Below are 26,065 nucleotides of genomic sequence, written 5' to 3'. Positions count from 1 at the left end.
ATTCTGGGAAGTGAAAGCTTAGCAGTACATTCAGGTTCCCTTATGAGACCAAGTTATTTTCTGCAATGTGTCTTGTCTTTCATTATCAGAATTCTCTCTTATGAGCGCTTAATGTGCATAAATTGAAAGAAGTCTGCAATAAATGCTGTATTGTATAAGTTATGATCTCCCTGTGTGAGATTTCTGTGTTGTGATTGGGGTCTTCAGTTACTACAAAGACAATATGTAGTATTACTGATCTGATTGAGAAATTTATCTATGTGGTTTTGTGAATCCATGCTGGGGGGAATTTCCTTTCTAAGTCTGAAGCTGGTGTAAAGATCCTTTGTTGTTTGGACAGGGGATCTAGCCATGTTTTGAAGTGATACAGGATATGGTCTAAGTGTGTTTCTTCTCCTTGCTGTCCATGTCAACTGTTTCAGTAGTTCTGTCAACTTCTTTTTGCACTGGAATTGCAGTGTGGCATTTCAGATGTGCTAAGCATATCTTTCTTGTTAATGGAATATCTGGTGTGATGCAGCTTGTGCTAAATCCTATAGCTCCTCAGGCAGCAGGTCTTCAGTAAAGAATCGTAATCTCAATTTATGAGTTTTCTCCTCATTTCTTTCTCCCATCTTCCTTTTTAAACTGCCATGGGGAAAGAAGCACCAACCTAACATTTTCATTTCCTTGTTACGAGTATAGAGGTACTGTATGTTGTTATTATTGCGGAGAGGCATTCTTAAATGATCTGCTTGCAGAGCTTTGATTAATGTGAAACTTCACGGATTATATGGGTAGCTAAACATGTCAAAGTGCATTTCCCTAGACAGAAATACAACTGTCCTGCTAGCAACAGGTGGTTTCATTTTTTAATTGCAAGGCTTGTGAACAGTGAGGATATATTGGAGGATGTGTTCTTATTTGGCAGTGTAAAGGGATTGCCGAGTCACTAGGGGAAATGTATTATTAATGTATACAGCTGAAAAGCAGTGTTATCTTGTACACTTGGAAGAGCCCAAGACTTTCCAGGTTATCAAAGATCCATTCAATTTAATAATAGTGAGGTCATGACAGACAGCCTTTTCTGCAAGCTGTGAACGTTGCACTCTTCATATAATAAGGAATGTGAGTGGGAAGAACCATAGTTTAAATCAGTGGTTCTTAACCTGTGGGTCCCCAGGTGTTTTGGCCTACAACTCCCAAAAATCCCAGTCAGTTTACCAGCTGTTAGGATTTCTGGGAGTTGAAGGCCAAACCATCTGGGGACCACTTGTTGAAATGATTGAAGCTTGAGAACCACTGGTTGAAATGATTACAATGAATGTTTCATAATTCCTTGCAAGGTGATCATCATACGCAATAAGGCACAGAACCAGGACTAGTTGTTTACATTTTTGATGCTGGAGTTTGTATCCACAAACCTGCCCTCATGTACAGTCTGTTGCAAAGCTTAGTGCAGAAGCATTACAACCCCTTGTTGGAGAAATAAGTGTGTCCACAAGCCCATTCAAAGGAGCTGGATCAATGTTTCCCAACCTTTGGGCCTCCAGGTGTTTTAGACTTCAACTCCCAGAAATCCCAGCCAGCTTACCAGCTGTTAGGAACTGTGGAAGCTGAAGTCCGAAACACCTGGAAGCCTAAAGGTTGGGCTAGGTTTAGACCAGACTCTCCAGGTGTTTGGGACTTGAACTCCTAGAAACTCTAGCCAACTTGTTCAATGGGCAGGTATTCTGGGAGTTGAAGTCTAAACACTTGGAGGACCACAGGTTGAGCAGGCCTGGTTTAGACCCTCTTGGTTTTATCTGTGGAGGCTGCATCTTGTTGTCAGTTTACAAAGCAGGCCTTGCTGAAGCTGAGAGGGATCACCTTTCTGTTCCCTTTCAATCCAAACAACACATTACCTGTTGCTGCTGCTGCCAGATGGGCCAGTCCTGAAAGTTTTGTGTTTACCATAGTGATGGAATAGTCAAGAAGAAATTCAGACTAGGATAAAGCCTCACTGAGCAATGGGAAAAGGAGATAAGGAAGCAGAGGGCTCTCTTGATAAGTTATGGGCTATACAGCAGTCTGTCTTTCTAATGTGTAGATGAAGTGCTGGCAAATGCTGCACTCTGTGTGTTTCTGTATGCTTCACTTGGGTTTGGTTATTTGGCTAATCAAATATTGAGCAAATGTTATAAAATTCTATTTCCAATTACAGTAGAGTCTCACTTATCCAACATAAACGGGCCGGCAGAATGTTGGATAAGCGAAAATGTTGGATAATAAGGAGGGATTAAGGAAAAGCCTATTATGATTTTACAAATTAAGCACCACAACATCATGTTTTACAACAAATTGACAGAAAAAGGAGAAAAAGATAGTTATTCTAGCTATTATTAGAAAAGCAACAAAGAACCTTTATAGCACTTTAAATACTGAAATACATATTATGGCATAACGTTTTGGGTGCTTGAGTCCTCTTCAAATATTTTAAGTGTTACCTCAAGTTGACAGACACAAACATGGGGAAGAGGGAAATAGCAAAAAGTAAAAGGAAATTGGATCCTAAAAAGTACAGACAGCAACTGTTACACTGGCATGAGGAAACCAATTAATATTACTTTTTAAAAGCCATTAAATATTAGCCCTGCACCCGAGGGACTGGTATTTGCCCTTCCTGCCTGCATCCAACAAAATATGTCATCTCTAGGAATGTCTGCAATAATATTATTTGAGTAGACATCAGTTTGGAAAGTATTTTGCAAAAGTATTTAGTTCCGGATGCCATTTCAGGGCTCCTAGTAATTCATTCGTACTATAATTACATTTTTAGCAAACATTTACTTGTGTTATTCAAACATAGCTAAATAGTTACTTATAGTTACATTCAAAAACAGCAATTCTGTTTTTTAATCTGTTGTCACTTTGAGTCCCAAACTGGGAAAATGTTAGAAAGGAATGCTGTGATTACTAAAAGGAAACATGGATTTCTCAAAAGCAAGCCATGCCATACTAATCTTATATCTTTTTTCGATAGTTACAAGCTTGGTAGATGCAGGGAATTATGTGGATGTATCATATCTTGATTTCAGTAAGGCCTTCAACAAAGTCCCCCAAGACCCAACTACTCAAATGTGGGCCAGGCAATGCTGCTATTTGGTGGATCTGTCATTTGTTAAGCGACCGAACCCAAATGGTGCTCACCAATGGTTCCTCTTTATCCTAGAAAGAAGTGACTACCGGAGTGCCCCAAGGTTCAGTCCTGGGCCCAGTAATGTTCAAAATCTTTATTAATGACTTGGATGAAGGTTTAGAGAGCAGGCTTATCAAGTTTGCAGATGACAGCAGAAATGACATCTTTGGTCAAGATGATAAAGGGGTCGTTAGTGGGTTGTTAGTTAATCTCTGTTACAGAAACTGGGGAAATATTGATCTAAGTTACCCATGAAGATATTGGCATACTGGTCAGACATTAAATTTCCTATGATGCCAGCTGCTCCCACACCAAGAATATGCGAGTGCATTTTACTGAGAAAGTACTTGTTCCGTCCCATAGCAGACTTTGGTGAGCAAATAAGTATTTGGAAAAAAGGAAACCATTCCAATATGTACAAAAGTGGGGTTTTTTTTATATACATACTGAGGATTCCTTATGTATACAGATGTATTTTAGTTTGCAAATGAAAACACATTTGAAAACAATAGCCCCAGAATAGGACCATGAGATTCTGATATTTTCGGATTATGGATCATTTGGAGATTAGAAAAACACTAGGTTCATATTAAATGTGGGATGCTGGATGCATTTTGCTGTTTTTTGCTGTTGCATTTTGCCAACTCTTGGATTTATTCAGATATGTATCTCTGTGCAACTCTCATTTCAGAGGTGAAAAGAACCAGAACATGAGAATTAGTCTTCCCGGTGGTGAGTGGCACACAGGGGGAATCCCCTCTGTTGTGTCCAATTAGTGATGGAACATTTAGTGTAGGTTCTCATCCTTCTTGACAAAGCTGGCTAAACACCTGGTTGGTGCCTGCAGTAGCTTTGTGTTGTGGTTCCCCATTTCTGCTCTAAAACCTGTGTTGCCTCCCTAGAGAGCACCACAAAGCTCCAGCCTGAAGCTGCCTGGAGTTCTGAACATCAGCACTTCTGCTTGGAATTGGAGAGACATCTTTGCACGTTGCTGTTAGGGTCCTCCCTTTGTCAAATAACGTGGCCTGTTTTTAAAGCATTAACTTTATTAACACAGCAAATATATACTTATGGTAATTACAAAAACAAATTAATTTTTTGTGAAACAATGAAATTCTTTCCTAATATAATAATAATTGCAATGCTGCATAACCCATCTGTAAATATGAATAACTAATTGAACTGTTCTTCTTTTGGATGTTTTTTTTTTAACCCTGAAACTGTCAGGATACAATTCCAGTTGCAATTAAAAGAAAAAGATTTTTAAAAGAAATAAAACAAAATAGTAACAATTGCAATGAGGAAGAGCTTTCTGTCTCCAAACTAAACAAGAGGTTTCCATGGGCAATGTTGGGATTTTGCTAAATATATTATATGGCCTTGACCTTTAATGACAGCTGGTATTGCCATTAGGGAGGGCTGATAATTCTCTTTTTAAAAAATTAAGTTTTATAGATTTTCAAAGATGTAACTTCAAGTTAAGTTACTGATATTAATATGTGCTCAATGTCAAAATTAACTAGCTGATTGACTAACATAGAGATGTATGTATACATCAAAATTATTGTTACCTGACCAAACCTGCTATTATTTATTCTTCTGTTATGTACCATAACTATAATAAATTGTTCACTCAAAAAAAGATGTAACTTCAATCCAATATTTTTAAAAAACAGACACTAAAATAGAAAATAAAATACTCAAATATAATAATCCCATAGTCTGCCAACTAAAACTAACAAACTCTTCTCTACCCCCCCCCCCCCCCCCCGGTTTAGCAACCCCCACACAAGTGACTTGTCTCCTTCTGAAGCAAGACATATGATATTATATTATACTTCTTGTTTCTACTTGGTTACATTTCAGCTTCTACTAAATATAGACAACTATATTTAAACTTAATATATAGCCACAAGTGTTGTGGATAGCCCAGAGAGCGAGGGGTGCTGGTTAAAGGGCCAGTGTTGGAACTGGAGCTCATCAGTTCCCTCAGCCAAGCATAGAAGTATAACTCATGGAAATAGCTACCTCTCCTCATCCTTCAGAGCAAGTGCAAGCAAGCTCCTCTGAGCAGGTTGAGGAAGGGTTAAGTGTCCCAGCTTTTGTGGACCCACAAAGAGGACCTCAACTATGCAGGTCCTTGAGATTAGCTGAGAAGCAAGCCAGCAGTAGGGAAAATCTGAGAACTTAGCATTTGGGGAGCTCAAGTGTGGTACCTTGTTGCTAGCTACAACATCAGTGCCACGACCTCAGACTCTTGCGCTTTGGTATTCGTGATCTCTGGGCTTATCCTTGGACTTTGGCTTTTGGATTCTGATATAACCGTGGACTATGGACTCTCCTGTATTCAGCTCTTGACCTTGTAATGGACATTTAGCTACTCTGTTGGTTAACCCACTGCTGGGAATTGGGATTTAGACTTTTGACAACAAGTAATATTAATATAAACAATCTAGTCAATTTAAATAAGATTCAAATTCTTGTAAGTTCATCATATTCATCAGCTCAATCCCCCTAATGTTTTCATCTTTTGATTTAAATTGCTCTTATTTCATATGACCTATTACTGTATTTTGACAAATTGTTTCTATATAATATCTCATTGTCTTTCTCCATTCTCAATATTATTTCACCAATATCCCCTTCCCACACATAATTTTTTTCTCATGTGGCTGGTAAGGTAATATACACAAAGACAGAAGAGAAGCCTGCTGTAGATTAGGAGTTAAAGCCCAGATTGGAGGGCATCTGCCTGTAAATAGATAGAGCACCCTGCTTGATCTGCCATGAAGGAGCAAGGTGTATGAAATCAACATTGTAAGCAGGTGGAGAATGGCTCCAATGTTGAATGTGCTGTGAAGAAGAAAAGTAAGGCATCAGCATCATACTGTAAGGGAAGTGTTGATTCTGCCACTGCAAATGATGCCACTGAGAAAAGCCCATACTTCCTCTCTCTGTTCTTCAAGGTATGTAAAGGGTAAAGGTTTTCCTCTGATATTAAGACTAGTCGTGTCTGACTTTGGGGGTTGGTGCCCATCTCCATTTCTAAGCCAAAGAGCTTGCATTGTCCATAGAGACCTCCAACATCATGTGGCCAGCATGACTGCATGGAGTGGCGTTACCTTCCTGCTGGAGGGTTACCTATTGATCTACTCACATTTGCATGTTTTCGAATGGCTAGGTTGGCAGGAGCTGCGGCTTACAGTGGGAGCTCATCCTGCTCCCAGGATTTGAACCGCTGACCTTTCGGTCAGCAAGTTCAGCAGCTCAATTGTTTAATCTGTTGTGCCACCAGGGGCCTTCTGTTCTTCAAACCTACCTGTAAATTACACATTTTTACTCTCAGTGGAGAAAAGTCATAACTGTCGATTTGGTTTGGTTTGTGCCAAGGACTAATGCCTGGTATGTATGACTGAGACATTTGTTGTTGATCACTTCAGAGAGTGGCAATTTTATGAATGAGAGACTTCCAAGAGCCCCAGTGCACAGGTCTTGCAAACTCAGCTGTGGCTTTCTTAATTGAGTTAGTCCACATGTAATAGTATTAATAAAACTTTATTTGTACCCCGCCACCATCTCCCATAGAGACTTGGGGAGGCTTGCACAATAGCACACAAAGGTACCATACAGTACATAGAATAAAATACATCAACATATAAAATCAATAACACATTACATAAACCAGATATATACATTAAATAAAAACAACTTTTATTAAATAGAATCAGTAAAATCTAGGTATAACTGTTGATTAAAAAGTCCATACACCAATGTACCAGCCCAGCTATATGTAGTTCTTTCTTATTCTTTTCTTACTGTTTTCTCCTTTGCCAACCATAATTCCTTCCATTGAGACACATAGTCTGATGTTATGCCCAAAGACTGATAGTCTTGGTTTAGTTGTTTTGACTTCTGATGAAGATGACCATGAGGCAAGTGTTTTTTGGTAGTATAATTGCCCATTTCAAGCCAATCCACTTTGGCTTCCATCTGTAGACCAAAATTCTCTCTTCTGTTTGAGGACTTTGTGCGTAGGTGTCTTCAAGTTGCTGGTTGACTTACAACGACCCTATAAATTCCATAGGATTTTCTTAGACAAAGAATACTCAGAGATGGATTTGCCAGTCCCTTTCTTTGACATATAGCATACAGCACCTGGTATTAATTGGCAGTCTCCCATCCAAGTACTGAACTGTATTGGCCCTGCTTAGCTTCCAAGATCAGACAGGATCTGATGCCCTTAAGCCTTAATTTATAATTAGAAAAACCCCATTGCAGCAGCTTCTCCCCAGTGCTCAAGTCACTTTGTTCTTCTCCTTAATGTCAATAGTATTCTTGTTTATCAAAAACATTTTGCTACCTAAATGTGCCTTTTGTTTTGATAAATGCACTTGTGCAAGTGTTAAGAACAAAGGTCTTGGATCAGAAGTCCTTTTTATTGTGGCGGCTTTGACTTCAACTTGTTTTATGAAGCTGAACATTTCCTGCCTTTTTGTGCCCTATGATGAATGCAGGGGCCTGAGGTCTTTTTTTCTTCATAGCTTATGTCATCTCTTGGGGAGAGATTCACTGTAGCTGCTAAGCACTTGTTAAAAGATGTTGGGGCTTCCAGCAAATCCTTCGTTTGATCACACTGGAAAAGTTTCTTTGGAATCACAAGCCAGGCCTTATTACAGCAAGATCAGAAGTTGAGTTTGATTCATTTCTCTCTGCCTGGCCTAGGGACACGGCTAAAAGATCTTCAAAAGGCTACAGCTTCTTTTTATTATCTAGGAGAAAAGTGAAGCAGCTAGTAAATTGCCTTCTCTCCAGGCACAGGCCAACTTTGATTTGCGATAACACTGCTTCACTGTGGTTGAATCTGGAAAATATGCCCCCTCCCTAATTTCTGCCTTGTAAATCTTCTTTCTTCTTTTACCTGGAGAAGTGGCTAATGATCTTAGTCATGACATGTTTAAACCGCTTAACAGGCTCTGGGAATAAATGAATCAAGGTTTCAACCTGTCTCTGGGGTTCTTTTTAATTTGCAACTGTCGTTTGCAGTGATTCTGTTTTAAGAAGTGTAGGGGGTGGGGTGGCAGGACGCTTTGATTCCAGCACTGCATTTCCTTGAAATTAGTCTTTTGTTGTTTGGGTGGTGATGGTTTTTCACATTTTGATGAGCTTATTAATGTAAGTAAATGAGAAATATGACAGAGAGCTGAGTCTATTCGTCCCTCAAAGACCCGAGATGGGGAAACATAGCCTGCCCTTCACAGACCTTTCTTTTTCTCTGCCAGTTCATCAGCACAGAATGTAAAACAAGTACAGCATTTGAATTCACCTTGTAATATATACCTTCTAATATTTCTTGTATTTGCTTGAGTGGTCATGTTCCCATGTGCAGAGCTGCTCTTTCTGAATGTCTGTTTCTGTTCTAAAAGTACCTTCAGTTTGTTACTTTAATTTTATTTAAATGCCACCTTTTTGTTGATAAAGAACACAAAGTAGTGGACAGTGTTGATCCATACAATTTAAATGGCTTTCTGAGTGATACTGAATAACCAACCTCTTTTTGAGACTGAGATTGTTCGAATGTAACAACAAGCCAGCATTCGCTGAGAAGACAAGTTGGTGTGCTGACTTCCAGTTTCCATTTGCTCTTGCTTGCAGAGAGAGATGCTAAACAGGCTGTGGAAAAGATGGTGTTTGTTTTATGTGGCATGTGAAATTGGCACTGGCTGATGTTCTTGCTTGTTTCTCTTATAAAATCAGAGGAAGAATCCAGGGTTTATTTTTGGCTTCTTTCTCTGGCTTAATGGAGAAGAAAGATGGTCTCCCAACATGGAGATTTGAGGTCTTCAGACAGTGGGAACGATAGAAATTTACAAAGATCTGTTGAGCAGTGTTTACAATGGTCAATTTGACTAGGTCTGGGAGCTAGGATAAGCTCAGGATCATCTCAGGTTTTGCAGGATTCTTGGCTTACCAAAAACATTCAGCTGTGCCCTCCCACCCCAGCCTGTTTCAAAAGTGAATTTTTAGGAGATTTCTAAGATCATGTTCATATTTTTGGCCAGGAAAGAACCTTTTTTCGTGGCTGCTCACGGACTCTGGAACTCTCTCCCTAGAGAAACCAGTATTCCTCGTCCTTGCTTTCCGTTCATATTTTCCCCTGCCATTGTGCATTTATGAACTCACGAGAACAGGGCTTCCTAAGTAACAGTGTGAATGAGATTTTGGGGCAGTTGTGCAGTTTTAATGTATTTTAATGTTTGATGGCTTTAAAGACAAATCATTTCATTGTTTTTTAATTTTTATATTTATACTATCTTAGGTACCAGGCAATGCCCTGGTTAGGGATTTTGCAAGGATAAACAATAGAAGTAATTGGGTTTTTTTCGGTTTCATGAATGGATCCATTAGAAAACATATAAGGATGTTGGTGAATTACAACTCCCATCATTTCAGGGCAATTCACCCCAAATTCCACCAATATGTAAAGCTGGTCATGATGGGTATGTGTGCGAAGTTGAGTCCTGATCCATCATCAGTGAAGTTCACAGTGCACTTCACATATGAGTGAACTATAACTCCCATCAACCTCTGTCATTGCCCCCCAAACCTTGTCAATAGTTAAAGTTGTTCATGTTGGGTCTGTTTGCCAAGTTTGGTTCATTGTTGATGTGGTTCACAGTGCACTTTCCATGTGGATGAACTATAACTCCCATCTTTCTCTGCCATTGCCCCCTAAACCCCACCAAGTTCTTAAAGTCAGTTTTTTCTTGCGGGGGGGGGGGGGGGGTCAGGTTTGGTCCAGATCCGTTGTTGGCAGAGTTACAGGGCTCTCTGGATGTGGGAGCCATCTTGAAAAATACATGCAAACATGGACACACACACACACACACAGTGTATATGTGTGTGTGTGTGTGTGTGTACTCATATTCTTTGTTTGTCTGCCTAGTGCCTTCTTTAGCAGTGCAGCATATACTAGGGCAATCTATGAAGATCACCCGCATCCCTCTGGGTCACCTCAGATCATACTTATATTTAGAGGATATGCTTTCTGGACCCCAGGAAGAGAGCTCAAATTATGGAGGGCTGAGCTTTTTTAATGGTGGCTAAGCAATTTTGGAACTCCTTCCCTAATGAACGTTAGCCCTCTCTTTCCTGGTAAAAATATATGACAGACTTTTCATAGTTTGCATTGTTGATTCTCTGTGCTTTAATTTGATGTTGTTTTATGCATTGTTTTTGTTTTAAAGTACTTAATCCTAGCTTCTTATTTGGTAAAATGCCTGGCCCCGAAGGACAGGATAAAAATAACTATAATTCAATTCAAATAATATTTATTTCAGCTGTTTATTCTAAATTGTCCATATCTTTTCCTTTTACTTGTGCCAAATGAAATAATTGGGGCTGTATTATATGTAAGTGTCAAATTAGTGAAATGCTTATTGATTATATGGCCTTTTAAATTCTGTTCTGGAATGATGCTGTCTTGCTAAGAATACTTCTTGTACATTTGTATTACTCTTTGACAACATTTTTGTAACTTAATTTCTAATACACCACAAAAAGCCCTGCTCCAGAGATTCTTGCTTACAGCAGCTTATACTGACTGCCACAGAGGTTTTGGGTGGTGTTTAAGTTCACTCCCTTCTTCCTTCTTTGATAGTCTTGCCCACAGCACTGTTCTACATGTGGTATTGGGGTGTCACCTGCAGATTAAATCCATGCATGGAAGCCTATTTCTTGAAGGTGCAGGGCATAATGTTGGAATAAGCAGAGAAAATGTTGTTTTGCTGAGATCTCCAGGTTTCCACTAAAATTCAGGACCTGTATCTGGGAAGCAGTGAAAAAAAGGAACAAGCAGCAGCACTAAGATTAAAATGCTTGTGTAGAAATGCTTGACTAATTTTATTTAAGATTTCTCATTCTCACTATCCCTTAGGCTCAGGCTTAGTAACAATTTAAAAATGTAAAACTTAACATAATTTAAATGTGAAGCTCTTCTCTCTCTTGAGTGCTCTGGGCAGGCAACAATAATTTGAAACAGACATAACATGGGTATTTTTGAAATTCAATTTAATAACAGGAGAAATGTTGGAGCTGTTCTCCTTTTTAAAAATAGTTAAAAGGTACAGCTAAATTGTCCTTATTATCCACAGCCACTAAATGCTGACACATTAGAAATGGAGACTTATATTGATGGTCCTCCAGAGAGATGGAGGCCAGCATACAGTTGTCTAAGAACCGATTGTTCTGTGCCCTTTCTCTTTGCCGTTTGGAGTATGATTGAGATGGATGGAGGGCTGGCACATGGAGATACTCAGGTGCAGGCTGGAGGTTATATTAAAGACCACAGGAGAGTGTCTACATAGCACATTGCCAGGTTTGCGTGCTGAATGCCCATTGTGGATCATCTGGCTCCATGTGCTAGGTAAGCATGCCAAATGACCCAATTATTTTGCTACCAAAAATGGTTCGTGTTTGGCATTTGCTGATAACATTGTTACAGGTATTGTGATGCTTAAAAAAAACAGGAAGTAATTTAACCCATGCTCTTAACCTAACATTTTTATGTGTGCGTAGGCATTAATATTGAATAGGTCCAAGAGTAGGTCTGTGGCTGTTGCTGATTTCTGTATCCTCCTCCTTGTGACTAACTATTTTGGAGTACTTGTGGTCCATGAAATACAATTTTAAATGTTGATGATCTGCTTTTTGTTAGGTCAGATTCTGTGACCCTTTGTGTTATACTTTCATTGAGAAAGAAGAGGTACACATGTTGATTTCCATCATTGCCCCACTCCCAATTTTTTTTGGTGGGGGGAATAATAATAATAATGATAATGATAATAATGGTTATTTATATCCTGCTTTTTCTCTCCATAAGAAAACTCAAAGCTTCTACTCTTGGATTTGGTAGCATATTATATAGGTGGCTGGATGCTAATTGAATTTACATTCATGAATCTTGTCTCATCCCTGTAAAACCTGCCTGAGCCAATGGCCATTACCATATTTTGTGGTTCCAGATTTCATGGGTTAGTTCAATGTTGTGAAAATCAGTTTTTCTTTTTGCCTGCTGTGAGCCCATTGTCCATCAATTCAATTGAGCATGTTTTATTTGGTGAGAACACACTAATTTCATTTCATGCATTTATACCTTTTATACCCTTGTTGTAAGTGCCTATCTCTTCCCTGGCTCCACTGAAATGACTTTGTGCTTATCAGAAACCTCATGCCCTTGTTTTGCTGCAGTTAGCAGTGAATAAATAAGAGTTCTCAGAGATGAAGGAGAAAAAAACCTCTATCTCCTGTCTTTGCACCATGAATAAATATTATAAACCTCTCTCACATTCTACTCTTTATTTGCATTTCTCCTGAACTCAAAAAAAGCTCAATATAAGAGTGATTGATGTTTTACAGCCAAGTGATCTCCCTTGGTCTTGATTTAAACCACTCTAGGTATAATTTGGCTTCTTCTTTTTAAAAAATAAACTTGGTGATAACTCTAATTGCATAATTTATATCATGGTTGTACCTGTCATCCATATTCACACAAAGTTCTGTGTGCTTGTCTGATGTTTTTTGTCATTATTTTACTATGGCTAGGATTGAATAACCAATTTTTTTACTTCTTGATCTGGCACTAATTCCACATGACGGCATTTGTTCTAGTTATTTTAGACGAAAAATCACAACCATTATTTGCATTACGATTATTGCAGGAAAATAAGAGTACATAATTGTAATTTAAAGCTTTTCATGATTCTTACAGTGTTAATACATATTTAACTGGAAATCCTACTGTATCATCTTGAACTTCCTATCAAGTAAGGGTCTTAGGACTGCAACTGGAATTACTTTGATGAATTTTGTATAGCTGGAGTTTTATTTTCTTGCATGGGCCTTCTTACTATCTTTCTCATGTGAGAAGAGTTAGAAATTAAACAAGTTTGCTTCTTTCACTATCTCTTTATAAAGCTGATAACGCCCAATCTTTTCACAATTAGAGTTTCAATTCTTAATTGAATGTTGAAATGTTGTATTATATTTTTGTGTAACAGGCTAAAAACTTGGACTTTCGTCGGAAGTGGGACAAAGATGAATATGAGAAACTTGCAGAGAAACGGCTTACAGAAGAAAGAGAAAAGAAAGATGGTTAGTAACCTTTTATCTATGAGATGGCACAGCTTTATTTCATTAAGAATCACTGTGGACTGAAAGTATGCAGGGAATACAAGTATAGACAATACAACCAACTTCATCCTTTATAAAACCTCATTCCTTTCCTTGATGCTCTTACTCTGCCAAACAAAAATTATACAACTTGCTTTCAAAAATAGAGGAATTAAAATTAATTGAAAGAAAGGAAAAACAATGGTTTGTTGCTATGTTTCAGGCAAGCCAGTACAGCCTGTCAAGCGTGAGCTTCTTCGGCACCGAGATTACAAGGTGGACCTGGAATCCAAACTGGGGAAAACCATTGTTATCACCAAAACGACTCCTCAGTCTGAGATGGGCGGGTGAGTTTTTTTATAGGTTTTGCTATTCTAATTCCTATATCAGTTCTACAGAGAGGATAGAATAATAATAAAAACTTCTATTCTGCCTTATCTCTCCAAGGGGACTCAGGGCGGATTCCAACATACAACTGCAAACTTTCAATGCCTCATAAAACAAATACTGACATAAAATTCCAGAAAAACACCACACCATGGTTGTGTAATCAAATGATGGTCATTGGGCTGTTGTGGGCTAGGAGAATAATTAAACATCTGTGTGGTGGTTCTTCTCTCTTGCATCTGCGCTATGGCCAGGTGTGTGAAGACTATCTGATTGTGTTCAGACAGATCACAGGTGATGGTAATATTTTCAGATCAAGGAGAACATAGATTTTCCTCTGATTGAAGGGGTTGTAATGTCCTCTTCAGATTAGGTACATATCTTTGACAAATTTTGATCAAGCAGTTGTCACTAATGTCTTCTATCAATTCCATTTATTCCTACAAAGCACCTAAAAGTAGAGAGTTTTGCAGTACTAATCTATAGTTTCTGAATTTTAGGCAAGATGGTTGCAGTATACTTAATGTGGGGCTGCTCTTGAAGATAACTTTTAGATATTGTGACTTGCTAAATAAGTTCTACATCCTTGTGGATGTGAAGAATTGCAAACATATCCAGCCAGCTTTATTCTCACTCTGCTGGCTGCAAATATGTCATTGAATTATAATGTTAGGTACCAAGAGCCATCAAGTCCAACTCCCGTGTTTGCAGGAATCCATAGTTAAAGCAGTTCAGAATTTGATTCAAGGTGTTGAAACTCACATATAAAGTCTCATGTGGCCCCATATACTTCGTAGAGTGTCTCTTTATATTTTCCCCCACTTCATGATGCATGTGTGCACATAAACTCACACAAATCTTTCACACCACTTTCACTGGGGAGAGTGCCTACCAGATGCTGTTGGATTGCAGTGCCCAATATGTCTCATCATTAGTCATGCTGCCTAGAGTTGTTGGGAATGTAGCTCAACATCTTGGGGAAGGGCTCATGTTCCCTAGCCCCTGGTTTAAGCTAATTTATTTTATAATTCCAATAGTTTGAGAATCAAAAATAAAAATACATCTGACACATAAAACCTGCCTGGAGCAAGTTCTGGGCAAATGTGCAAGCTATTTTGCAAAACTGCTCCTTAAACTTGCAGTACCTGATCACTTTCTGTCCTCAATGTCCTCGTGTCTTGAGCATTTGGGGTCTTGGTTAATAGGTGACAAAACCCAACCCTTTGAGCTTAGCAGGAACAAGAAATACACATGAAGCATTCCATTGCAGTAATAATTAAATGGGTGGGTGTCAGCGAATGTTTAATAGAGAGTTGGGGGGGAAATATGATTTGTGCATGCGAGAATAGGAACTCTGAGGATATTATTACTCTGAGTAGCAACACTGAGCAGTGTCAGGAAAGAGAAATTGCAGCTACTGCTGTTAACCTATTTCTAAATGTTCAGCAATATTGATTACATTGCCTTTATATGGTACCCACCTCAAATAATTGAATACAAAGCTTCATGTAAAATGAGTTTCATAACAGATTTGAGAATTCATAAACTATTTTTTTTCTTTATCTTAGATATTATTGTAATGTCTGTGACTGTGTAGTGAAAGATTCCATCAACTTCCTGGATCACATCAATGGCAAAAAACGTAAGGATACTTTTTTTCTCACACTGAACTATGAGAAATCTCCTTAAGTGTATGACAATGAAATGGCTGAGAGAGGAAGCTCATATAAGAGGTGGCAAAAGTGGTATAAAAATAAACTGGTCAGGATGGTGATGATAATGAGAAATTGAGATGTCATTTGTGGTCTTGGCTAAAAGAGGAAACTACCCAGAAGCAGCCCATATGCACAGATCCACATAAGTGGAAGGGTAAAGGTTACACCACCCACTAAATATTGCCACCTTTCACCTTCTTTTTTGTGACTTCTTCTGTTTAAAGTAATACTAGATTTGTGTTACCTAATGTGGGTGGGAAGAAGGAGGTGTGGGGGAGAGAAGGAAGCAAGGGGAAGCAAAGCGAGAAAATAAGAAAAAGTGTGGCAGGTGTTTCAACAAGGTGAGGCAAGCCAGGTAACAGGGAGGAAGCAAGCAGCAGCAAGCAGGAAGTTCTGTAGCTCGGGCATGCAGGCAGAAAATAGGTGCATCATTGTTATCACAAAAGCCTAAAACTTTGGGACACTTCAGCCTATGCATTAACCTTACTGAGTGATGAGAGCAACTAAATATACTCTCCACAAATTTTGATACAAAGACTCTTGTCTCTTTCAAAACTAGAGCTGAGTGGCTTTCATTCACATGTTCTTAGCTCTGATCACTATGATGTATTTTAGAGTCGACATCAGCAAAAAATTGGAAGCACATTAGATTTGTATTTAGTGTTTGCAGTTAACATAAGAGCCTAATGAATTTTGAGTCAATCTATCATTCCATCTTGTCCAGTGCTCTCAGGAGTTTCCCAAGACCTCATTCATGTGCACATAGTAGTCAGTGGTCCAGCTGCACATCTTTAGCACAACATGGTGTAGTCAATGGTTTGATTATTGGATGAAGACACTGGGAGATCGAGGTTCAAATCTTCACTCAATGATGGAAACCTACTGAGTGACCTTTGGCAAATCACAGTCTCTCAGCCTCAGAGGAAGGCAAGAGAAATTCCTTTGTGAATGAAGTCTGTCAAAATCGTGTCACCATAAATCAGAAATGACTTGATGGTGCACATTGACACTCCTTTACAATAGAAGCCTGTTCCATGTAAAGTGTGTGCTGTGTTTTTGAGCAATGACCTTTCTCCAGGAGCTTCCTGTGGTCTTTCAGCCATGGTTTATGGGCCTTATACTGGTTCAACTGCAGTTTATGATTCAGATTTTAATGTAATAATAATAATAATTAATATTCTTACCTGCCTCTACTCATGGCTTGAGGCAGGGCACAACAAAGTTAAAAACATCTCCCAGAAATCCCAGCCAGTTTACCAGCTGTTAGGAATTGTGGGAACTGAATTCCAAAATACCTGGAGGAGCAGAGTTTGAGAAATGCTGCAGTCGATGGTAACTCTCAACTGTATTACTCAGAGGCTTTGCCTGTGTAGCATTCATTATCTGGAGAAGTCCACTTCCTACAGAAAATTGGGTTATTATATTTCTGAACTCCCCTAAATATTTGCTATATTGTGAAACATTGTGACGCCTGGAGCTTGTCATGTAGAACCAAATTCCCCGTGGTGCCTTAAAAGCAGACCCTTCTCCAGGGGGAACTATGGGGAATGCAGTTCCTCATCACTAACAATAGATCTCTTCAAGGGAACAGTACTTGCTCATTTATTTTCCAGTTGGTGTCTTGAATGCAGGCATCTATCAAGGTTCAGAGGTTAGAGATATGAAATAGGGTTGATCCAACATGTAGGAAACAGCTATACGGGTGATACAGATATTTGATCTGGATTGGGATCTTGATCCCTTGTTAATAGCTTGTTTATTTTAACTTTTGTTGTACTGTGGGTTGGATGCTGTATGTGTATGTGTTAAATGTGTTTGTCAAGTGTTTTGATACGGCCGATGGGCTAATCAATAAAATGTATGAAAAAATGTACACAACAGTACACAAACAGCTTGTTTCATGCAATCTTTTTGACCAAGTTATCTGATAGTCAACTATAGAGAAGATCTCAGAACCTGCTCCAGTTGGACTATTTCTCCCATCTTCCTTTAAGTCACAAAAAGTCACAAAAAAGCTAGGGTTGTAAGCAAGGGGAGCCCAGAGATTGCTTCAGCTGAAGTATGTTTAAATATCAGGCTACCTACAGTATGGAAAATAATCCGGGTGGCGTATTTATTTTGTTTCATTGGAATTGGAATTTAATATCTTTAAAAATAAGATACAAATATAATAAATAAAATTGTTGTGGAGTTAATAGATCTTTCTGTTTCTTTGAATTTCTTATATGCTGTGTTTTGTTTTCCCCCAAATAAATCGTATAGTATATTTTTCAGTTTTCTGAGTTATTCAAGACTCTGCCAATTAATGTTGCCTCCTGCCAGTTAGTTACTACACAGAGGAATTTTGAACAGTTGTTAGAAAATCCTAATACTTAGCAAGGAAGAAACAAATAAAAATCTTATAGCTGTGCCTTCTGCATATGCCAACCATATATCCCTATGATTACAAATTTGAAGAAGGAACAGGTGACCTGTGAGTTAGATTATGCCTGGGGACAAGGTGGTTCAAATAAACCTTATTTTCATTTCTTTCTCTAACCTTCCCAAAGTAGGAAGCCACAACAAAGAGGAAGCCATCCCACCCAGTGCTGGTTGTAGGGAATTCTTTGTGGATGATGTGGGCAGGTGACTTTATTCCTGCTCTTTCTTCCCAGTAACTGATTATGCACATGTATACACACTGCTGACTTTTCCAATTGATCAAGATGGGAAAGTCTGCTTAACCTCCAGTCTGTAGTTGGAGATGATGGTGGGATTTCTTGGTGCAACGGAATCTCCAGAGCTGGACCAGTGGTGGTGACTTCGCAGAGAGACTGCCCCAGGAGCCTCTTTGAGCCAGTTTAACAGAAATTCCCTTTCCCTGGAGAAAAGGCATATCTACTCTTGTAAGATTGTTGTCCTTCCTTTTCCTTCAATATAGAAGCCAAATGATCTGACAAAACAGTACAGAGAAGGCTGTGCCCCAGACCCATCCTGACTGCACTGTACGTGTGGGTTACCTATTGATGCATATTGGCTGCATTAAAAACGATTTAACATGTATAGATTGGCGAGGCAGGTACTTAAGCAGGAGATCAACCTTTTGTTCCCATTTCCATGACGTACAAAGCTAGCAAGCACAGTTGGCCTCATCCCACTTGAGGCATACAGCGTATGAATTTCACCTTCATAGTCATGCTGTGTGTTTAAAAAGGCATCTTTTTATGGAAATCCTCCCTGCAGTCTTGAAAAGGATTTCATCTCAAGTCCAGAAGGCTTAGAGTCAGTTGTTAAGTGTTATGAGCTCCAGCCACATGGGACCCGGTCGTTGTTTGCTATGCATTGTTGAATACTGGCTCGGGTGAGGCTGAAGGTAATCAGGAAGGGAAGGAGGCAGAAGATAGTTCTTTCACTCCTTTCCTGCTGTGTCAATCAAGGCCTCCAGCTTTGAGCAGACTATTAATTAAGAGCTTGGTAATCACAATTGCCTATCCAAAATTAACTCACAGATTCACATTTGGAGTAAATGTTACCTGTCTGTACAAGAATATGCCTGAACTTTGGCACAAGAAATTGACAACACTGGTCCATGCCCTTTTTTTAGATCAGAGAAACCTTGGTATGTCCATGAGAGTAGAGCGCTCTACGCTGGATCAAGTAAAGAAGCGCTTTGAAGTGAATAAGAAGAAAATGGAGGAGAAGCAAAAGGATTATGACTTCGAGGAGAGGATGAAGGAGCTAAGAGAAGAGGTAAAGTGCTGCCCTGAACTAATAGGCATGACTAGAAAGAAAGAACACCTAATTTTCTTGGCTTTCCATCATTATTAGATTGCCAAAGCATTCTACCTGTTATAAAAATGAGTGTTTTGCCATTTCTTTTTCTCCTGTTCCAGCATTTCTGTAATGGTCCTTGAGATCCACATCTTAGTGCCAATATGAGTTTATTCACCTTCTTGAAATGGCACCTTGCCTTGCTGCTTTTTAGTGCTTAGATAGAGAGGCAAATTGCCTGGAGAAAAAAAGAAATCCCTGTGCTCGTCTCTTCCATACAGCAGTGGCCTGCAGGTGGCATTAAAGATTTTCCCATTGTAGTTCGTTCCATCTGCAGCAGCCTCATGAGGTTGTATATGAGGAATTTCCAGGACATTTTATCACATGCATAGATAAAAGCCTTCTCTTTCCTCCCATAGATGGACAGGCTGGGGCTCAGTTTGTCTCCTCTTGTCTGCAGAGGCAGCTTCTATTTTTTAATGTCAATTTCACTGGAAGCTGCTGTTGGGGAAGGTCTTGAGAGGATTTCCAGTAGTCGCAAGAGAAGCCTCAGTGCCATCTGTAACTACTTATCCTCCCAGAAGCAGAGTAAATCATTTATTTACTTAACTCATTAACTAATGCATGCACATTTACATATTTTATTCAGGTTGTAGAACCTATTTCCCCTGCCTCAGATAGTTAACATTTAGTGTAGATTGTACATCCCTCCCTATAGGTTCCAGCAAAGACTAGAGGAAGATCCTCCTCAGATCTCCTCAAATCAGTAATGTGGGTCAATATAAGACACTTCCTTTCATAGAAATAGAAGTGATCTACGGAAGCTATCACACCCTTTCCCCACTGCTCTGAGGCAGTGCCAGTGTCTATCCCTTGTTTTGGTACCAAACCTTAAAATTTTCAGCAACTCCTTTCTTACCTGGAACCTGTCACTCAGTCCAGGGTTTCCTCAACACTAGGTATACACTTCATTGTGGAAGCTCAATCCAAGATAGCCTCGACACCAGGTAGATTAGTTGAAGTGGAGGTTTCCACATCAGTTTTGAAGCACCATGTGCCAAAGAAGTGCAGTAAGAAAAAGAAGAGGGAAAGGACACTGGCGGAACTGAGCATCAGGTTTAGCCTTCTCCAGTCCTGATGCACAGAGTAATCTCTTATGATGGGGTCAATTCAATAATTGTAGTCCTTGGCTGTTGTGAGTTTTTCAGGCTATGTGTTCTAGCTGCATTGTCCATACAGCCCAAAAGGTCACAGCAACCCAGTGATTCCGGCTATGAAAACCTCCAACAATATATTGTAGTCCTCAATTCCAGTCTCTGTCAAATCACTCATCTCTCTATGTCAAACATCAGCTCACTAACAGGTGTGAGAAGTCTCCACAGGTTGAGTATATTGGTACCGTCTCTGAAGGCAAGATCATTAACTCTCCCACAATGGTGTAAAAGAGAGTGTCATCTTCAGGTTGCACTAGGCTGTTTCTTGGATCTCTTCCACCACTGAAGGATCTCCCTCTTCTTGTTCACCCACTTAATGTCATGGTTAGATGTCCAGATCAGAGTGTAGCAGCTGCCAGAGACTAGAGTTGTCTGCATCTAGATCCTATCATCTTTGGGTGAGATCTCCACTGCACCACCAGTACCATTATAAATCCAAATGCCATTTGTGTGACCTGATATCAGGTGATATGGCTGTAAGGATCCAGAGAAGTATAGAGTCTACAATGTTCAGTTGGCATGCTATCCACATGGATGCTTTCCATCTCCAGATTCACTTACAAGGACCTTGAAGACTAGTATCATTCCAGATAATTTGATCCTTTCTACTATCGTTGTGGACAGTTTTGTAGATCAGAATCTGCCTTGGTGCCATTCACCTCGATATCGAGTAGCCCAAGGTCTTCAACTTGGTGTGGACCAGTATTGGTTTTGACTCAGTCCAACCCTCCTATACATTATTCACCTCCAGTGGTGCTGCCTCAGTCTTGGCTGCCAATATTGTCTCCAGAGGCAAGGGTGTCACCACGTCGTTCTGTCTCACCAGTCCATGTAGGTGAAAGTTCATGAAGTCATCACATTCTGATGAGTTGGACTCAGTTCACCAATGTGCTTCCTTCCACTTTTCCTCTCCTAGCTGAGCCTTGTCAAACAGTGAGGTCAGGGCTTTCACAGAACAAATGTTGAGAATGGTGAAGTTCTTGGACTTGGAAGTGAAATAGCATGTGTTTGAGCTATCTGATCTTGTATACAGGTGGATTCAAAAGTACCAACACCAGGCTTGATTCCTTTGTTGCTGTTCCTTCTGCAAATGGCACAGATGTCCTGGCATCATCAGTCTAGTTCACCTCTAAAGCAGGATTGGATTGCCTTTTACAACACCCTAAGCCCAATTCAATCATTGTGAGAATGGCTGAGTCAAAATCCCTTCAAAAGAGGTATAAAGACACCTGCAGATGGAGATGGCAAGAAACTCGACCCTATGGCATGTATGTTCTATTCAGCCGCTGCTTTCTCATTTAAAATTGCCAGCTACAATGCTTGCATGGGAGCTTACCAGCAACTCCTGGGGGGAGAGGGATGTCCCCATTTTTTGCCAAGCTTCCTGAGGAAGACAGATGGTTATCTGGACTTCTTCATTCTGAGACCCACAATTTGGCAACATAGCAGATAAATATTGCACAGCACACTGCTAACTACAATGGCAAGAAGATGGCAGGAGCCATTACAATCTTGTTATCCTTGGACGAGATAATAATCTGGGACAAAGAGGTTCTTAAGCTCAATAATATCTGAACAATTCAGAGTGGCTGCTCTCGCCTCCTCATCTCAGAAAGCCTCCTCAGATGCTGGATACAGTCTTAACAAGAGAAGGTCTCAGGAACAAGCAACCTGTGCCTTTTGACTTTTCAAGTTACCCTCTTCTTATTTACATTCCACACTACTACAACAAGCTCTAGAGTTAGCATCATAACCAGACTCCTGGATTCTTGACATAGTGCAGAAGGGCTATTGGAATTACCACCCTGTTGGGGGTAATTAGTATTACTCCTTCTGATGCATTAAATGAGGAGGCTAATGCTCATTTCCTCAAGGGTAACAAACAACCCATCCATATATCATTGATACCATACAGATTCTTCTGCTGTTGTATCATGTTCAACAAAGATGGTGGATTCCTCCCATTCTTTGGTCTTTGGAAGTACATCTTCTTAATACAGCCTAAAATGCTCACTTTTGGCTCTGTTCTCCTCGTTACAGGTGAGGGATTGATTGTGATGCTGGATTTAAAGAACATGTGTTACCTCCATATCACAATCTGATCATCACACAGACATTTCCTTGCTTTGCTGTGGAAAGAAGGGCCTATCACCTTTGCGTCCTCCATTCAGACTTTAAACTGACACTTGATACTTTACACAGTGCTTGGTGATGATGGCAGTGTGGCCAGCCATCCCTTTTCCGTACATCAATGACTGCCTCCTTGTTGCCCATTCTTAAGCCTGACTTCTCAATGACATCAATTTCACACTTTGCCTTATGGAGTTGTTGGAGCTCATTGTCAGTCTAGAGAACTCTCATTGGAATCCATCCCAGCAAGTGAGGTTTAGTGGAACCTTTCTGTATCGTATTTCTGTGGCCTTTCGCCCCGATACCAGGTAGTTCTAAGAACCACACTGAGATGCCAGCGCAATTGCTGAGATGCCAGCACAAACCTCAAGATGAGACCTCTGCAGGCTTGGTTTTTGTCTTGTTTCATTCCTCTCAGCAGCTCTCCACGTTGTCTATTGATTGTTGGCATGGTTGGATCGATGCAGAAACATACAAGCTAACATTCTGTTTCTTCCTCTGTACCCCTTGATAGTGTCCATGGTAGGATGTGGAGCTCATTCAGAAGACATCTTAGTGAAAGAGCATTGGAAGTCTGAAGAGAGACTTCACATCACTGCTCTTATACTGGCTCTTTTAGGGTTTCTTCTGCAGGGAAAGACTATTCAGGTAGTTTCAGAGAATAACATGGTGAAGTACCACCTGGACAAGGAGGGCAGAATGAAATCAAGCACCTTGCTATACGTCACATTCTGTGGGACTGGTACATCATTAGAGGCATCTTCATCTTGCTGATCATGTGCTTGGAGTTTTTCCTTTTTCTGTCTGATAGAGGTCTCTTCCTTTTTCTATCTTCTATCAACGTTTACTTGGTGGCAGTCTCTTCTAACTTCCAGATCACCTTCAAGCCTTCCTGTGTCCAGAACCCATTGGTTAAAAGGTTCCTGATGGGTTGCAGGAACCTTCACTCATCAGTGTCAGGTTCAACTTCTCTATGGAGTTTGGAGTTAGTCTTTCCCCAACTCTCCAGGAAGCCTTCTGAACCAATGATGCCTTGGGACATCCATCTGCTTACATGAAAGATGGCCTTCTTGGTGGCTATTATATTAGCCAATAGGGCAGGACAATTCTGTGTCTTTAGAGTGAATTCACTTTTCCTGCTGTGTCACAAGGACCAGGTAGCTCTTAGTCTAGCTATTTTCTTTCTGCCAAAAGTAGTGACAAGTTTCCCCATGAATCAAGACATTGTATTACCTGCATTGATGCAGAACCCTAGCTCAAATGCCTCTCTTTTATTTGTCCTCCCTAGTTCTCTGGCCTCTTCTTGTGATGGTAATCTTTCCTTCAGTGGTAAGAACTGTTTTGGTACCAGTGAAGTGGAGGCTACCACCAAAAGAATTACATAAAAGCTCAAGATGTTTCTAAATGATGCACTGCACAGTCACAGATAACCCATTTGTGTGAGTTTACAGATGACTAAAGAGCTACAGTTATAGGTAAGCAGCCTGTTTTTCTACAGCAGTGGTTCTCAACCTGTGTGTCCCCAGATGTTTTGGCCTTCAACTCACAGAAATCCTAACAGGTGCTAAACTGGCTGGGATTTCTGGGAGTTGTAGGCCAAAACACCTGGAAACCCATAGGTTGAGAACCACTGTTCTACAGGCTTTTGAGAACTGATTGCCTAGGGGGAAATGCATTTCATAATATTCTATACTGTCTGTATTTGTTTTTTAAACATATGTATGCTTTTAACTGCTTTTAATTGTCTTGATAGTTTAATGAGCTTTTAAAACTCTTGAATGGTATAATTTTTTTTTTAAAAAAACTATCTGTTTTAGGTAATCCACCTTGAGTCCTAGACTGAGGAAATGGTGGCATAATAATAGCAAGAAAGCAGGAACAGATTTTATTTAATCCAGCTAATAGCATTTTTTGCTTTCACAAATCAAACCATGATTTTGATCTCTTGGTATCTGTGTCTGGCTGCTCCGAAAGAGTCATATGGTGCCACTGCATATTGGGATAGCTGTGCAAAGAGGAGAGTCCTTTAAGCTTCAGTAGCCTCCACAGCTGCCAAGGAGTCAGTAGCTGAAGTCACACTTCTGCATCCCCCAACACAAGTTTGGCACCATTCCAAGCCTTGCAATCTCACAGAACGAAACATTTTGATTAGAGCCGTGGAAACCCTTTGATGCCAAAACCCCCCAAAGCCACTTGGAACACAGCTTATGTTCCACTGAGCAGCTGTCATACGGCTGTTCCAACAGCCATCAGGTACTGACATTGTCTGTTGCCATCATTCAGCACCACCATTGTCGAATCAGGGCATTAGTATAGAATCTGTGACTATTGTTTTAAAAACAAAGCGGCTTTTTCATCCCTGTTAATTTTTGATGAAGACTTTGGCATTTGTTTAATAGTAAAGGTGGACAGTTGCTGAATTCTCCAGTACAATCCTATTCTTCACATGTCACTTGGGTGTGTCTCTTTGGGCAGCTACCTTTCCATTCCTCCTCTGGGCTAAATTCAGAGGTGCCAAGCATTGCCCTTTCTTCAGACCAAAAAGAATGCTCTCTGTGGCCTGATTTCTGAGGTTGCCCTTTGTCTTTCTAAGAGTTTGATGTGCAAGCAAGCTTGATTCACTTGGCAGTTGTTTCCCTTTGTTGCAGGAGGAAAAGGCCAAAGCCTACAAAAAGGAAAAACAGAGAGAGAAAAAAAGGAGGGCAGAAGAAGACTTGGCGTTTGAGGAGGACGATGAAATGGCAGCTGTGATGGGATTCTCTGGCTTTGGCTCAACCAAGAAAAGCCACTGATAAGCCATGGACTTTCCTTTGGACTACTATTGTTTCTGCCAAGGTGATGCTTGACAGACCCTTGAAAGACTTTGCAGTGAATTTGTATCTAAACGTCCTAGTAGAAGATGGCTGCAGGAGCTGGGAGGCAATCCCATTCCTTGTGTGTGGGGCTGGCTATGCCTTGCTATCACTAGTACCCTTCTGCCTGCAAAGATAGTGTCACACTTTGCCTGTATGGTGGTAAACCTCAGTATTGAATAAAGAACTTTATATTAGCATCTCCCCTCTCCTAATCTCCTTGCAATACTTTGGGGGAAAAAAACCCTTGTCAAACTTGCTCCTACTTTTTTAATCTTTTCATTTACTATGAAGCATGGAGCTGGATGTCCCTTTAGAACTCTACATTTCTTGGCTTTGGTTGCAGCTGTCATTTCCCTTAAATGAGTTCTGCTTGCTTTTCACTTTGTGTTGTGTGGCCCTGTGTGCACGAGAGACATTCTGCTAGGTATATATATATTTTCTGTTAATAAACTGATAAAAATCATGTGAATGGGGTTTCTTTGGGAATTGTTCTTCCATCTATAAAATGGTTATAGTATATGTCATCCTTGCAGATTGAGCCTAGTGTATTTTTTCTTTGACAAACCGTAGGAGTTTATTATAGCTTTTATAGTTAAGCATGAAGCTGTTTGCACTCTGAGCTTACTGAAATGTAGTAGATCAGGGGTCACATAAGCTTTGTGGATGCCTTCAAAGGCCTATTGAATAAAA

At 40.0% G+C, this 26,065-nt stretch overlaps 1 protein-coding gene across 1 annotated transcript in view; it reads left to right on the top strand.

Moving 5' to 3' along the window:
- zmat2 (zinc finger matrin-type 2) overlaps window positions 1–25,838 on the top strand; it is a 36,189-nt gene extending 10,351 nt beyond the window's left edge. The window contains exons 2-6 of the mRNA XM_003219888.4: window positions 13,213–13,306; window positions 13,548–13,671; window positions 15,280–15,353; window positions 19,010–19,155; window positions 25,169–25,838. Coding sequence (XP_003219936.1) covers window positions 13,213–13,306; window positions 13,548–13,671; window positions 15,280–15,353; window positions 19,010–19,155; window positions 25,169–25,312 — 582 coding nt within the window. The 3' untranslated portion in view covers window positions 25,313–25,838. The remainder of the gene's footprint in view (window positions 1–13,212; window positions 13,307–13,547; window positions 13,672–15,279; window positions 15,354–19,009; window positions 19,156–25,168) is intronic.
- Window positions 25,839–26,065: the final 227 nt, after the last annotated feature.

This window comes from Anolis carolinensis, chromosome 4 (assembly GCF_035594765.1).
Source record: "Anolis carolinensis isolate JA03-04 chromosome 4, rAnoCar3.1.pri, whole genome shotgun sequence".
NCBI lineage: Eukaryota > Metazoa > Chordata > Lepidosauria > Squamata > Dactyloidae > Anolis > Anolis carolinensis.
Note: the sequence above shows the minus strand (reverse complement) of the source record. Positions and strands in the feature narration are given on the sequence as shown.